Source organism: Eumetopias jubatus, unplaced genomic scaffold (genome assembly GCF_037043125.1).
Source record: "Eumetopias jubatus isolate StellerSeaLion01/CBP00866 unplaced genomic scaffold, mEumJub1_p1.0 scaffold_4, whole genome shotgun sequence".
In the NCBI taxonomy this organism is placed as follows: domain Eukaryota; kingdom Metazoa; phylum Chordata; class Mammalia; order Carnivora; family Otariidae; genus Eumetopias; species Eumetopias jubatus.
The window spans coordinates 112,251,129-112,266,744 of record NW_028274810.1 but is presented as its reverse complement, the minus strand read 5'-3'; the positions used below and the strand labels follow the sequence as shown (position 1 = coordinate 112,266,744).

Genomic DNA, 15,616 nt, shown 5'->3' with positions numbered 1-15,616 from the left:
GCTTTCCGCAGTCAAGTGACATGGCCATCGTTGGTCCAAGTCACCAGCAGGAAAATGGTAACTCACAGCAACTCTTGAGGGATTTCCACATTCCAGACACAGAATGAGTGCCTCCCATGGTAAGTCACTGGGTCCTTACTACAACCCAATGAGGGAGGCACCATTGTTACCCACCGGGCAAAACACTGAGGCACAGAGAGGTTAAGGGATCTGCTCAATGTCACACTGCTGGGGTATACCAAAATCCAGGTATTTTGGCTCTAGAGTCTCCGTACATCATCCTACACCATAATTATAGCTCAAATGCCTCCTAATAAAGATTACACAACACACAACTCAAACAGCTGCCTATGTATCTACACATCCTTCTACCCACATCCAGTCATCCATCCAACATCTATCCACGTATCTATCTACGGTTGTCTGTCTGTCCATCCATGTCTCTAACATAGAGGAACTTGAAGGACTACGCCAACGTGAAGACGGACTACCTACTACCTGTAGTAAATGCTGCTTCCCAAGCAGGTCCCCTGGGCTCACCGAGGAAGGCACCTGTCAGCACTGAACAGTTCCCGCCCAGGCTGTGGGCCGTGCACAGATCAGCCTTCCGGGGTGCATGACACCGAGGTATGCAAGTTAATGTGCGAGTTGCTGCCTCCCGGAGCAATCCTCAATTTCAAAAGGGCTTTAGGTCTAACGACGGATGAATAGCCTGGCCGGGGTAGGAGCAAGATGGCAAGTGTGCTCCTCACCAATTCTCAGAGGGTCTGCAGTGACCGTGGCCCAGCTGCCTGCCTCACTCGCCTGACGTCCGTGGCTTTTCTTCTCTCCTTGTCTCATTTCCTCCTGCCCTCGGTGCTTCCTGAGGTCACTTCCCAAAGACCCCACCTGCAACCTAATCTTTGTCTCTAAAAGGGCTGCTTTCATGCGACCCGACACCATTCATTCCTATGCCAGATTCCTAAGCAGCTCAGACAGAGAAGACATCACACTGGTCACATGCTGAGGTTCCAGAATGCCTGCCTGGAGGACTCTGGCACGCCCCTGGGTGGGAGCTGCTGGGCCACCTCTTCCAGCAGGACCAGCCCTGCCTTCTCAGGGACTGATATCCCCTCCATGTACCCAGAACAGACCTGGTCTCATACTGCTCTATGCCTGAGGCCTACCTGGAGGAGGTGATCCATAAACAGACCAAATGAAGACCATGGGCCCCAGTCCTCCCGTACCATAAATGTCAGCTCTCAGAATAACACTCCCGCAGAAAAGCTGACTTCCTCTTCTGCAGTACTGACCTTTGGGGTCAGCCTCTGGGGCGTGAGTCCTGGCAGCTTCATTTACCCGCTGTGTGACCTTGGCCAGCCCACTTAACCTCTCTGTGCGTTTCCTCATCTGCGGCAATAATGACACCATGCCCCATGGGGATTTTCTGGGGATGACAGTGGAAAATATAACAAAGCATCAGTACCCCAACCCTAGGTGGGCACCCGGTGGCAATATCTGTCCTCTCTCGCCTCCCACATTTTCACCCTGCTAACTGCCATGTGCCCGCCACGGACCACTCTGCTGGGCCTCAGCCTCCAGCGGCTTGGCAGGCGCTCTGGACTCTGCTCGCTGCCACGAGCGCTTTCTTTTGCTCTCAGCAGTGTATTCTGGTTCCAGCATCTGGCAAAGCTGAAAAATGTTAACGAAGGTGCTTCTGGCAAGTTGCATAAGATGCAGAACGAGTCATAATAGTTTATGACCAAGCAAATTAAATGGAACATAAAACTCACTGTAGAAAATTTTATGTTATCCCACGCCGTGGCTCTAAGGGCTCTGCAGCCCTGACCTCACCAGGAGTTATAGCCAGGACAGTTGGTGAAATAATCAACAGTAAGACGAGCCTGATGCCTTCCACCAGTTTCTCACCTCACTGGATTCTATAGCAACTCTAGCGAGTTGCTACTATGACTCTCGTTCTATTGAAAAAGCATCTCGGAGACGCTTCCCAACTCACCCCAGGCCCTGGGGCCGGTCTGGAGTGGAGCCAGCATCTGGAGCCAGGGTCTACTTCTGGCTGTGCTTGTCAGTTTGGCATAAAATATTTCAGCTCATTTTAAATTACATGTTATCAGCAGGCAATGCATACCAACGGCTCCACAATAAAGTCACTCACTACAGAGCACAGATTTGCCTTTGCGTCCCTGCGCCCCTTCTGCCCAGAATCACCCTACCGTGGGTGGTGACGACCTTTAAAGGTGCTTTCGGAGTCCCCCGGACTGCCATCATGTAAACACTAGAAAAATACACATAGGCCCGCTTTTATACAAAATAGGGCAGGCTAAGCACACCGCTCTGTACCTTCGCTTTTTTACTTAACAATCCATCTTGGAGGAGTTTCATGTCCGTGTCTGGGGGGCGTCCTCCTACTTCCTCGGGGCGGCTTAGTATGCGACCGGGTGCACCCCATCACTAACTACGCTCCTACTGGTGGGCATGTGGGGAGCCGGGTCTCGAAGCCCAGACACCACCTTCCAGCTTCCCCTCGAGGCTGAGGCTGTGGAAGCGATCTGGGGAGACAAAGGGGCCATCACCACGGGCCCTGACCCACAGGGGAGAACAATGGCCAGCTGTGGCAGGACCACGATGAGGTCACAGATCTGGGTGCGCAGAAAGCCCTCACACTTCCAACCGACAGCTACTGAGGCAGAGACTTGTCGCGTGCACTCCGTCTGCCTCGCTGTGTGTCCTGGACAGGTAACATTAAAGAAAAAGGAAAAACAAAACAAAAAAAACCAACCCTACAGCTCTATACCAGAATTGAAGAAAGGGCCAACTCCCATCACCTGGAGCCGATGGGAGAAGCTCAGGGCTTCCGTAGGGATAACAGGCTTTCAGGCATCAGGTGTCTACCCCAGCGGGGCCTCACCTGCCCCAGCTCCCCTCCCAAGTCAACGGGATGGAGGCTGCACGGGGCAGGAAGAAAAAAATGCAGAGGATGGGCAGAAGCCCTGGGATCAGGTTCTGATTCTGTCACCAGCCCATCGTGTGACTTTGGGCCCATCACTTCACCTCCCTGAGCCTCAGTTTTCTCAGCTGTATAATGGGGACAGCAGTGTTCACCCTGCAGGGTGGTCAGGAAAAATAAATGAAGTAACTCTTACTATGCCTGAGTCATAGTAGCTCCTCGACATAGAGCGGATGTTGCTGAGAAATTATTCATTTGGCCTGTACAATTGTAAGAAATTTAGAGGCCCTTACCGGCTCGCCGGGGGGACCTGGTTTTCCATCTCTGCCCTCCTTCCCTTCTTCTCCCTGCAAGAGAAATCAAATTACTCATTATCTCTGGCCAAGGGTGCTGGGTGGAAAGATGGGGTTCTGCTGGGGGTGCACACCTAGTGCATGGCCACAGCCGCCCCTGAGGGCCCTGGGAGCGTGTCCAGAGACAGAACTGGTTTGACTTTGTGGTTCCTTCCCAACACCACAACTCTGGCTTGGATCTCTGATCCGCAGAGCCTGGCACAGAGTGGAAAAGCAATGAATTGCAACAGCATCATTTTCAGCGCTATTAATCTAAAGAAGCCCCGGACTGGACATTTCCTGAAGTCGAACTTAGGACAACGGCTCCTCATAGCTGGGCCTCCTGGATTGAGCGTAGCGTTGAGGGGGTAAGGATGTGGCTTCCGACAGAGATGGTGAGGAAATGCAGGAGAGCACGGGGCACAGCCCCAGGAGCATACAGGGGCTCCGAGAATGACAGCAAGGATCCTGCATGGACACTTGGCCTTTCTCTCCGTGAAATCTACCTGTGATCCCCCTCCTGGAACCAACCTCCTGCTCTAAGGGAGGGCGCCATAAGCCTCGTGTTAATCCAAGAGACCAGTATTCTTCAGGAGTCTCTGCAAACAGGAAAATAATTCTGTACAATGACTATGACATCACACAGACTTGGGTTCCAATCCTGGGCCACCTGCACTGGGTGGGGTCTGGGGAAAGAAAGCCACAAGGCAGCAGGGCAGAGGGGAAACTGAGTCAAACCAGGCTAGGTCTGAACCCTGCCTGCACTACTTAGGCATATGATCTTGGACAAGTTACTGGTATTCTCAGCTCCTCAGTTCCCTTCCAAAAAGAGATGGCAATCCTGCCCCGCAGAGTCTCCAGGCAGCTCAGAACCAATGCTCCTGCTTGCAAGGCTGAACAAACCAGGCATCGACAAATCGCCCCAGCAATGGGGCTCCTGCTGCTGCAGGCGTTCATGAAACCGTGCATGATTCCTCATCAGTGCCTTCAACGTCAGCGGCTTGGCACTGCTGGGAAGCCACTGGGGACAGGAATCTAAGTTTACTGGCCACCTGGGCTGCTGGCCGATGCTCAATGGCACCCGTAACTCTTCACGAACGCTGCTCCCGGCACAGCCGCCTTGACCACATACACCTACAGGGCTGCTGCCAAGGCCAGGCTATACTGATCCTCTTTTGCATTCTTTTTTTTTTCCCAGAGAGGGAGAGAGAAAGGGGGATGGGGGTGGGGGCAGAGGGAGAGACAGAATTCCAAGCAGGCTCTACACCCAGCGCAGAGCCTGACGCGAGGCTCTATCCCACGACCCTGAGATCATGACCTGAGCTGAAACCATGAGTCAGATGCTTAACCAACGGAGCTACCCAGGCGCCCTTGTAACTGATCCTCTTTTCAAATAAGAGTTTAACCCCGAAACCACTCCTCCCCAGGCATGCAGCACAGCCCGTGCACGGAAGACAAAGCCAATGCCGCAGGAAGAGACATGGGCAGACCTGCAAACTCTGGCTGGAGGCTGGCAGGAGACCCCAGGACTCCTGGCGCAGACATGAGGTCGCCGGGAAAGGCATGAGCACCACTAGGGGAAATGCAAAGGTGGGCTGAGTGTGGCCTAGCGAATCGCGTGAGAAGGAAACGTGGCTTTGCAAGAGAGAAGGGCTGCCCCTAGCTGATGGGCTGCTGACACCTTCAACATCTCAGGGCCTGTTTCTGCACCTTCAATAAATTGCAGGGACGCTCTCACCTCCTGCAGGCGAGGAATATATAGGGTCTTTCTGGTACAGAGCGTGGCGCATAGCTGGTGCTTAATAAATGGTGAGGTTGTTGTTCCACTTCATAAAACATCATGTGGGTGCTCAATGAGTGTCCGCAGAAGGTTGCACTGCATCCCTTACAGCCCCTACCAGACGTGGAAGCCACTTCTTAACGTTCAACGTTTCTTATAGCCAGTTCCTACACGTAAATACGTCTGTGTCTTTTATATGTTGCTCCTTCTACCTGAAAGGCCTTCTTCCTGCCCCTTCTCATCTTTCTTTGCCAGACTACTTGACCTTGAACACTCTCCTTGAGTGTCACCTTCCCAGATATCCCTTCGGGTCTGGCTTGGGTATCCACCCCTGGGCTCTGTGGCCCGTGGGTCCCCCTCTATCATACAGTGCATCATGCTTTGTGTCAATGGTTTCTTCTTTTTCTCTTTGGCTTCTCCATGAGACTTCAGGCTGCACGCTAGGGGGGATGAGGGCTGGGTCCTTCTGGTACCTCGCATGCTGGCCTGGGTCAGTACTTGGTGCTGTGCTGGCAAGGGCGAGGCGCAGGTGGACAGAAATGAACAGGTGTGTGTTGTTGCACACCCTCAGTGCTGTGATGGCACAGGGACTGAGTGCTCCTGAAACACAGCTCAGAGTTCTACCTAAGCCACTGGGGGGGCTCAGGGTGCCTCCTGGAGAAAACCTTCAGCTGGGACCCCAGGATGAACTGCTGAGGGGGCCCGAGGCATGGGGTACATGTGCGGAAGGCTCTCTGCACGGAGCCCACCAGGGGGTAAGCATCACGCACAAGAAAGCGATGAGGATTCTTATTGTCCAGGCAGAGGGAGAGGAAGCGTTTCTGAGGCAGGAATGGTATGGAAGAAGCAAAGGAGTTCAGGGAGGCTGTGAGTGGGGCTGGGGTGAGAGACAGGAAAGCAGGGTCCATTCACGGGACATCAGGGAGGCACACGCCCAGGCTTGGCTTAGGTTTGAGCCACAGATTGGGGTCTGCATAGTATACACAATCACACCTAAAGTCAGGTCTCTCTTCTCCTGCACGCTATGACTTTAGTGATAAGGGGTTGGCACAAAAGCCAAACCGGGACTTTCTCTCCCTAGCTTCACCATTGCTAGAATTAAATCAGTCAGTTCTTCCCAGCTGCCAGCACAGGCTAGGCTACTGGGCTGCCATTTAGACCAAAAGGGTTTCACATCCCTGCACAGGTTACTTAACCTCAGGGTCGCGTGGCTGTAGGGAGCACCACCGATGGTGCCCGGGAAATGCCTCCTGGGTTGATGGGGGCACTTATCAGCTACTCCAGGAGGGAGGGCTCTCGTAAAACAGTTCATTCATCCACCTGTTCCTTTAATTACTATTTGCTGAGTGTTCACTATGTGTGGGAAGCAAAAGCCTGGTGGTATTCTAGAACCCATGGCCTAGAGCATCGCCCCATGATTAGCAGGCACTCCTCTCTATTGTCCCCAGGTCTAGCAAACAGTAGGCTCCTAAAGAGTTGGTTGAATGAGCAAATCAATTACTGCATAATGGAGGTGGTGGTCACTAATCAAACCATTACACAAATAAAGATGTGACTACAGCTCAGAAGCGTACTCAGGAAGAAAGGAAAAGAAACTAGGAGAGCCTGCCCCAGCCTGGGGGAACAGAGAGAACTTTCCAGGGCTGATGCCTGAGATGGGATGGGAAGAATCAAAGGCATCAACTGGTGCAAGAGGTGAGGAAGGGGCATTCTGTGTAGACAAAAATGCATGTGCAAAATTCTGTGGTCTGTAGAGGAGAGGATGCAGAGCATTCTAGGAACCAAAAGGAAGCCAGTATGGCTGCAATAAAACCCATCATCATCATGCAGGGCAGGGGTGGGAGGCTGTGGCCAGTAGAGGCCCCAGCAGTCGGCCCAGGACAGACCACGAGCCCCACAGGGATTCATTCTCCACAGAGAAGGTGGCACATGGCCTCGCTGGACCAGCCTTATTAGTAACACCCTGAAGAGCTCCAACCCAGTGGGAAGTATAGTGAATGCGAAAGTCCAGAACAGTATTTGTAGAAAGTAATCTGGCGGTATGTATCAAGAACCTCAGACATTATCGTACCTGACAAGTCAGCCCCACCTTTGTGGACCATCGCATAGAAAACGGAAAAGGGCCACGCATGCGAACGAGCTTATTATAGTTTTCTCCAATAACTGTACAATTTCTGAGGCCACAGAGGAATGATCATATATATTATGGTATATTTATTGGGTAGAGCCTATGTAAAATTTAATGAGCACATGAACATTTAACACCAGTGTGGGAAACAGAAACTGTTTCTATTATCGCAGAGAGTGAATTGTCACCGCTGTGCACGCCTGTGTGTGTGTGTGTGTGTGTGTGTGTGTGTGTGTGTGTGTGTGCTGTCTCAACTCCATACATACACGGATGTGTGTGTGGACAGAGGCAAACACCATCTACACAAGTCAACAAGAGCACCGACTGCGTGAAAGAATGAGGTTAAGACTGACCCCCACCAAAAACATACCTGGCTTTGGTTAGTGATTATGCTTCTCATTTTCTGGAGCCCTGGAAACTCCCCTAGGGACCATACCTTGCTTTAACAGTGGTGGAATCTATTTTTGTTTGCTCATTTTTGTAGTGGAGAAACCAGTTTTTTTTAAATGCCACTTACTGGGATTCCGGGTAATCCAGATGGACCTTGGGGGCCAGGAGGACCTTCTTTCCCCTAAAAGATCCAAGACATAAAAACACCATTAAATCCTAGATCGGCTTTTCTGGAAGTACATGATCTCACATAGAATTGCCTTCACGGACTGGAAGGAGTCTTTGGCGAGAAGCAATGGGTGCTTCTGCCTCTTGGCTTCCCAGGCACTGCCTCTCCCCCACCACCACCACCATGGAGGTGGTGCCCCAGGCAGAGCACAATCACGCAGGTGGGTGTGCAGACAGGGTCTCATTTTGGCTATATGACATAGACTCGGGGGGAATTAAAGATGGAGAAGTCTGGGAAGAAGAAGATATTCAGGTTCTGGGGTCCACAAGACCTGGGTCCAGATCTGCACTCTGTCCCTACACTGCCTGAAATTCCGGTCCTCACCACGCGGCCCAAGACCAGAGCATCTGGAGCTGTTGTGCACACAGGACCCGAGGCAAGTGAAAAGTTGACCAGGGCCTGAACAGATGGTCTATTATTACCATCCTCTTGTCTGGAGGGTCCCAAACCATGTTTTACCACCAGTAGCTCGCTTTTAGTATCACTTTCCCCCATGAAACAGAGCTTGTGTTTTGAAAGACTATATTTGCCAAACCACATTAATTCATACTTCATTTTGCATTTTATTCACCAAAGATACAATCACTGCCAACCACAGTTTTACATCAGATGATGTCATCAGTGTCGTCACGTCTATCTGGATGAGCATTCTGACGTCATCTGTGTCTCTACCATGTTCAGAAGCCCCTACAACTTTATAATCTCTCTTATCACTGTTCCTTCTGTAATAAAATGCTGATGTCAGGTTTTACATTCTCATCCACAGGCCACACAGAGTGAGGTATTCTTAAGGGTTGTGATGTTAGCTTCTTGCAAGAAAAGCGAAAGGCAAAACTACTTTGATATTTAATTCAGATTTATGCAGATTTTACATATTGTCATGTAAAAAGGGTCCAATCAGAGGACCCAAAGCACACTTCCTTTATGAAGTGCTACTTAAACTCAATCAAAACTCCACAATTGAGTCTTACTTCCCCACCTGAAGAAAATGGAAGATATTAATAATACGTCATTAAGAGATGAGAACTTTTTCATGACCCCTGGGAATTGAGGAAGATTAGACCATGTTTGAGGTTTACTACTACTTGGTTAAAACCTTTTCTCAAAATCAAAAGGAGTAGCACTTTACGCAGTCATGGTTGAAGATTTACTCTTAATTTTAGAAACTGGAATGCTCAGGTGATGCATTTGCCCTGACAACAATTTGACATACCCTGCATCTCTGTAACATGATGACCCATGATATCTGAGGTTGCCCAGCCATCATGCCACTTAGACCAACACAAAATGGCAACAGTAAAGCAAAAATATTCACCACCTCCCATATCACAAAACCTACAAACACGTAACTGAGTGGATATTTTTGGGTCAACTTGGAACAAGTAGTCATCATTAGGGATTTTTAAATATTGATAATAGAGTTTCCTGGATTCCTTCCTGAATGTCTATTGTTCCACAGACCCTAGGGATGGAGCCACTATTGGTCAGCAAAATGCAGCCCTCTGCTGTTTTTGCAAAAAAAAGGTTTTATCAGAAGCCTTTTGTTGACCTATTGTCTGTGGCTGACTTCACCTTACCAGAGCAGGGCTGAATTTTTCCAAGAGAGACTACATGGCCCATGAGACTAACATATTCACTGTTTAGGGATTTTTTGCTTCCATCTGATGAGCTGAAGATGCGCAAGGAGTCAACATGCTCATTCCTAAACCTGTTTGTAATGTACAAGTTGTGGTTTGCTATGGAAATTACACAGTTTAATTATTCCTTAGGTAACCCTATTAAATCTAGGTGGAAAAAGAAAAAGAACCATTTTTAAATGAACACTTGAAAAATATTTTATAAAGATGAGTCGCTATCCAGATCGCTGTAACAGGATAGCTATGAAAGTTTAGAAAAAAACTTATCCTAACAATCCAGGATCCAGTATTCTACATTCAAATTGCTCCACAGGTGTTTTTACGGTCTCAAACCACTCTTAAGAAGAGCAACAAACAGTAAATGAGTAGATGTTCCTTTTACAAGGATAATGACAAGAGACTCCATGCTGAGGACCCCAAATCAAGTAAGGCCTTCATTTTATGTCAAAAAGATTGGCAAATGGTTTGTATGTTTCAATTCAAAATATAATGGTAATGTTTTCAGTTTTTATGTGTCTTTTTTTTTTTTTTTTACTACGTCCCACTTAGCGTTCCTTATTTCTCTTTTTAACTACCAACACTCATTAGTTACGTTAAGAAAATCTGGAGTATATTCTGGTTTGACGTATACAGTGGAATAACAGGACCCCAGAGAGCTCCAAGCACAGCCATCGCTTGCCTCAGGGTCCCCCACGACAGAATCAGTGTCTCATTCGATAGAGTTTAATTCCGAAGTACCTGATGATTCCTATCTGGGCCCCGCAACTGATTCTCCTCGAGCACACAGTCCATTTGTTTTTATTGGGGAGATCTTTTGCTGTCTGAGAATCGGTAAAAAGCAGGTGGGCTGCTTGGATAGGACTGGCCAGATGAGGAAGGTAAGACAGTCCATGTGGCTGGTAGTTTTCAACTCCAACACCCCTGCAGCCCCACCCCAACCACCCCAAACAGCTGGTCAGTGAGGAGTGGCAGGAAGCACATGGAGTCGGGGGTTTCCCAATTGACTTCACTCCCAACTTGGATACTGATTTCCTGTGTGGCTTTGGACTAGTGACCCAGTCCTACTGGGCTTTGTCCTCCTCATCCCAGGGAGGGGAAGCTGTCCTAACTGATCCCTCAAGTGCTCTTGGCACTAGAGTCCAGACATCCCGGGGCAGGGCTGACCTGCTTGTCAGCTAGCCAGCTTGCGGTGTGACTCCCCTGTCTTACTTCCCTCCCCTCTTTGGGACGCTTGGGTAACAGGGGCTACTCCTGCCCAACATGCCTCCTGATGCACACATTAGCCTCAGCACGGGTCAGCTCCAGCTTCTCTACTGCCCTGGGCCTGTGAGGAGAGAACCCGACACAGGGCCTGTGTGAGCTGGTTGTAAACCGAATTCTGGAATCACGGATTGCCACATCATTCAACCAAACCTTTATTTTTGAGGCAAGAACCCGGGGCTCCAATAGAAAGCACCCCGCTCCTGCAGTTTCCTTGCAAGACCGTTTGTGAATACTCAGGATGAGTGAGCCAAGGAGGTAGGGAGGACCAGGGCAGGGACGGTGAACACCTGGATTCTGCGGACACCCAAACACAGACTCAAGGCAGATCCAGTCCACCAAGGAACTTACCGGTGGCCCTTGGATTCCTGGAGGGCCAGCAGCTCCAGCAATTCCATCTGCTCCCTACGGATGATAGAGCAGGAAGTTAGTTTGTTGTACATTGCGCCATGATCATTAGCGCCTTTTTGTGCACGAAGCACATGGTGCCTAAAGGTGCATCCTGAGCCCCTCCCTCGCGGCTGGAACTGTAAGTACTCTGGACGTGCTTCTGCCTTCCCCAGCAGGTGGGGCGGGACTCTGGGAAGACAAAGATGTTGGGAGCACAGAAGCCACATTGCACAAAGCATTGCATGAAGGACCAGAGCATCCACAGTCATCCCTAAGACAACAGTAAATGGTCTCACTTCAGAGTGGACGTTTTAGCTAATATCAGGGAACATTTCGGGACAGAGGCAAAAATGAAGAACTGGATTTATCTTCCAGGTCATCAAGGAAGGCACTTGGTTGTGTCAACCCAGGGATGAGAAATGCATGGACAGATCCAGGAACAAGGAGCTCTACACAGGTGAGTAGGTGCAGCAGAGTGAGCCCAGATCTCCCTCTGCTGCTCAGAGCTCACAGGCTGCCCTCATCCACATCCCAGCTCAGTGAAAAATTACCTGCCTCCCAAATCTAAAACCCAAGTCCCTGCCCCTTCTAACGCCTTTATGCTCCTCCTAGCCTTGTCACCTTCTGACACCCTAGTGTTTGTTGACTGTTTGCTTTATTGGGAGCTAAAACAGTGCCTTGGAGATAGTGGGTGCTCACTATTTCTTGAATAAATGAATAAATGAAAAGCTGGCCTGGCTGGCAGATGGGGCAGAGATTCTTTAGACTAATGAATACACTGCATCTTCCTAGCTTTGGTCAAGTGGTAGAAGATGTTTAACTTCAGTGTGCTTGTTGGTAAAAGGCTGGAAGCGATATGATTGCCCAGGCTGTAAGGAGGGTAAGGAGGCACTGCCTACAGCATGCTTAGCATAGAACAGAAGGCTGTTGGTTGGGGTTCACCCTCCCAGAGCCAGAGTTCCTGGGCCCGTGTCCTGGTTCTCCACGTTATTTTACCCCTCTGTATCTCTCAGTTCCTTTGTGCACTGGAGAGAAAGAGAGGACCTATTTCACTTGAGTTGTTGAGAGAACTGAGTAAGTTCCTACCTAGAAAGAGTTAGCCAGCACTGGCACTCACTAAGGGCTCTCCCTGAAGTGTTCTTCGTTATCACAAGCACTGATAACAGCAGTGTGTCTACTGGCCAGTCCATGACTGGGAACACTGCAGATACAAACTAAGTATAGGAGGACAAATAAGCAAGGTCTTGCAGTACCTTTCCAGCAGGCTTTAGGTTTTTTACATACACTTATCAAGTGCCTATGTCATACCAAGTGCTGGCCAATTGTTAGGGTTACAGATATGGCTACATCATGGACCTCAAGGAAATTTGATACAGCTATGGAAGATAGGTCTTGTTTGCCATGTAAGATAAATCCCCAGGGATAAGATGCAGTCAGATTTGCCTCCACCTCTTTCACTAGGTGAGGAGCCAATAAATGTTCATGAAATAAAGGACTGTTGATAATACTTGCATCCATAGCCCAAGATTCATGCTTCCCTGGCTGGGCCGCTGCTGGGAACCTCCACATCTAGTTCAAACCTAGCAGAACAATGGCATTTCTACTGGATTCCTCTATGTAATTTTGCCAAAACCCCCCAGCACCCTATACCCTGGAACCTAGCTATGTTGGAGTTAAATTTTGTACAGCAGGTTGGGAACAGTGTAAGGGCTTTCTCCGAAAGAAGGAGGCCAACTGAGCACCAGGAAATCAACTTTGAAGTAAACATAATAAAGGAGCCTTATCTGCTTGGTATCTATATCCCTGGTTACAGCATCCGACATGGAAGCACGTGAAGAAACAATGCATAAATGACCAGGAGGGTTTCCTGCTCTCGAGTTGCTTCTGCATGACTGGCCACTGAACCCAAATGGATGGGTGACCGGCATCCGCTCCCAAAGACAAAGAACAGTACAGGGCATGGCACAAAGCAGAAGCTCAGTAAACATCAACTGAATGAACTGAACACATTGATCAGATAGAGATGGAGAAGCTGCCCTATGATTACGACTATTTCTGAATCCCAGATTCATCATCTAGCATGAGAACCATAAGCCAGGAGCCATTTCCTACAGCTGTCATAGAGTCCAAAGAGCAATTTCCAAGGAGAGGAGAACATGGTTTCATTTGCACTGGAGATGTGTTACAGGCTTTGGAACGACCAGGGTGGGTTGCGGATGGGGCTTTTACTCCACATTCACTTTGGGAGCCCCTCAGCTATTAGGCTGCATGGAGAAGCTAAAGTCATTGTGATATGAAAACTGTAATATGAAATTATTTCCTTCTCAATGTCCCTCCTCAGTTCACACTAATATCTCTCCCCATTATCTGTAACATTGCCCTCTTGATCAGTTTCTCTTGTGCCTGAGTGCCAGATGCCACAAAATTCAGGAACACAAGCAAATACGATACAAAGGAATTTCCCATGTGAAATTATTTCTTTAAAGAAAACGCAGAATTTCATGAACCTAAATGGCAACAGACTGACCCATCCCCTGGCAAGGCAGTTCAAAATCTCGCTCATGGCAGAGACGCAACAGTGAGGCATGAATTCTTGAGAAACTGAAAAGGATGCTAACAGCACAGGCGCTGGGGGGTGGGGGGGGGAGGGAGGTGGGAAGTGAGCTGAGGATCCAAGATTTGAGGTGAGCTCTCCAGTAAACTGGGAAAGCTTTCATACTTTTGTAGTTAATGTACTTTTTATGAGTTTGCTGTAAAAGTCAGTTTTGAAGAAAAAGACACAGTTTCATGCTCCTATATGATTTTATTGAAAAAAATACACTTAAAACGACCTAGTTTATTCTAAGAATTAACATACTTACAATTAGAAGTCATTTAGGGTTGTTAAAAAGAAGACAAGGCAAGATTAATGGCATGCATTTTTAACTTCATGATCCTAACCCAGCCTCTGCTTCTTTATTGATTATGTTAGGTTAGTCCCTATTTGAAGTGGGTTCCCTTCAGTTGTCCTTTAGCCATTACCAGTAATCTCGCATTCTGCAAGGTCTGGGGGTGGCCAGGTCTCCTGGAGAACACATGGGAAGTCGCAGGGGACTGGTCCTGGGCTTGGTGAGGATGCTCATTCGCACTGCCCGTTACCGTGGTTAACCTGGCTGGATACGTGAGCATCAACTACAGTGGACTCTGAGCACAGGAGCCACAAGACTAATCTGTGGGCAGTTCAGACCAAAGGGAGACGAATTTGCTAACAAGTGCATCAGTCAGTGTCAGAGATACAGCTACTACCAGAACAAGGAGGAATATTTGCTCAGGGGGCCCAATGGGATGATCGTCACGGTATCTATAGTTATATTGATGACAAGTGCCTTCGAACGATAATGAATGAATAGTTGAAGATGGTAACAATGATAACATTTTTTAGTGATTTATTATTGTCATTAATTGTAGTAAATCCAGGAAAGTCCGTGCTAATGGAGACACTCTGTGATTCCCAGAGCCTCTTGCCATGGGACAGGATCCTATGGAAGAGGGGAAGTTGCTTCTCCATTTCTCACAGAAGATCCTAATCTTGCAATTATCTCAGGTTTCCCACCACCCCAGATAGATGGAAATTAATAATACATCAAGCCTGCCCATCCCTGCCAACGCCACCCTGGTCCCAACAGCATTCTAACTGCACTGCCCAGCAGCTCCACCTAGTCAAGTCACTCCGTCCTTGACCCCACTGGGTCCCTTGGAGTCAAGTACCCATCCTTGACCCCTTGTACCTCTGGGACCTGCACCTTCTGTTCAGCCTTGGACACCTTTCAGGTGTCAGCCTGGTCCTTAAAGTAAGAAGCAGTTCCGATGAGTATGGAAATGTGTGCAAATGTCAAAGCCAAAAGAGGAGGGCATTCAAAATCATCACTTACCCGTGGCCCAGGGTTCCCTGGGGGCCCCATGAAACCGGGAACTCCAGGATGACCCTAGGAAAACACAAGAGGTGATTCTTCAAAATGATTCATAAGAAGCTTTTCACTTTGGTGACTACCAAATTTCAGACAACAATCCAGAATCTGACTTCTAACTCCAGTAACAATTTTGGATAAAGGCACTGGCAACAAAAACACTTTCTTTTTTTGTATATATTGCTGGTGTTTCCATAGGTTGAGAAAGTATCTAACGATATTTACAAAAACGAATCTCTCCTGAAAGTGGATTTGCTTCAACATAAAGTGAAGGAAGACGGTGTGGGGAAGGGGTTGAGGACACAGATAAAAATGGAAGTGGCCATAATGGCTGCAAGATCCTGTGGCTAGGTGATAGGTATGGGGGGGGGTCTTTTTATTATGCTTTCTAATTTTTGTGTATGCTTGAAACATCCCATAATAAAAATCTGAAATCAAATAAATGCATATGCACACACAACATATGCTCACAATAGAAACTGTTGGGGATACTGAATCATGGCATCCCTACTATAACAGTGTTGCAGTTAGTTTAAGAAAGAGAGTCATGTCTCCATGCAGAGCAGAGTCAATGTG

General features: G+C 48.5%; 1 protein-coding gene across 2 annotated transcripts in view; it reads right to left on the bottom strand.

The window, feature by feature from the left end:
* Positions 1 to 15,616, bottom strand: part of COL22A1 (collagen type XXII alpha 1 chain) — a 225,653-nt gene that overhangs the window by 28,878 nt on the left and 181,159 nt on the right. For both annotated transcript variants that reach the window (XM_088023088.1, XM_088023089.1), the window contains 4 exons: positions 15,005 to 15,058; positions 11,055 to 11,108; positions 7,705 to 7,758; positions 3,241 to 3,294 (listed from right to left, as the gene is read on the bottom strand). In XM_088023088.1, coding sequence (XP_087879214.1) covers positions 3,241 to 3,294; positions 7,705 to 7,758; positions 11,055 to 11,108; positions 15,005 to 15,058 — 216 coding nt within the window. The remainder of the gene's footprint in view (positions 1 to 3,240; positions 3,295 to 7,704; positions 7,759 to 11,054; positions 11,109 to 15,004; positions 15,059 to 15,616) is intronic.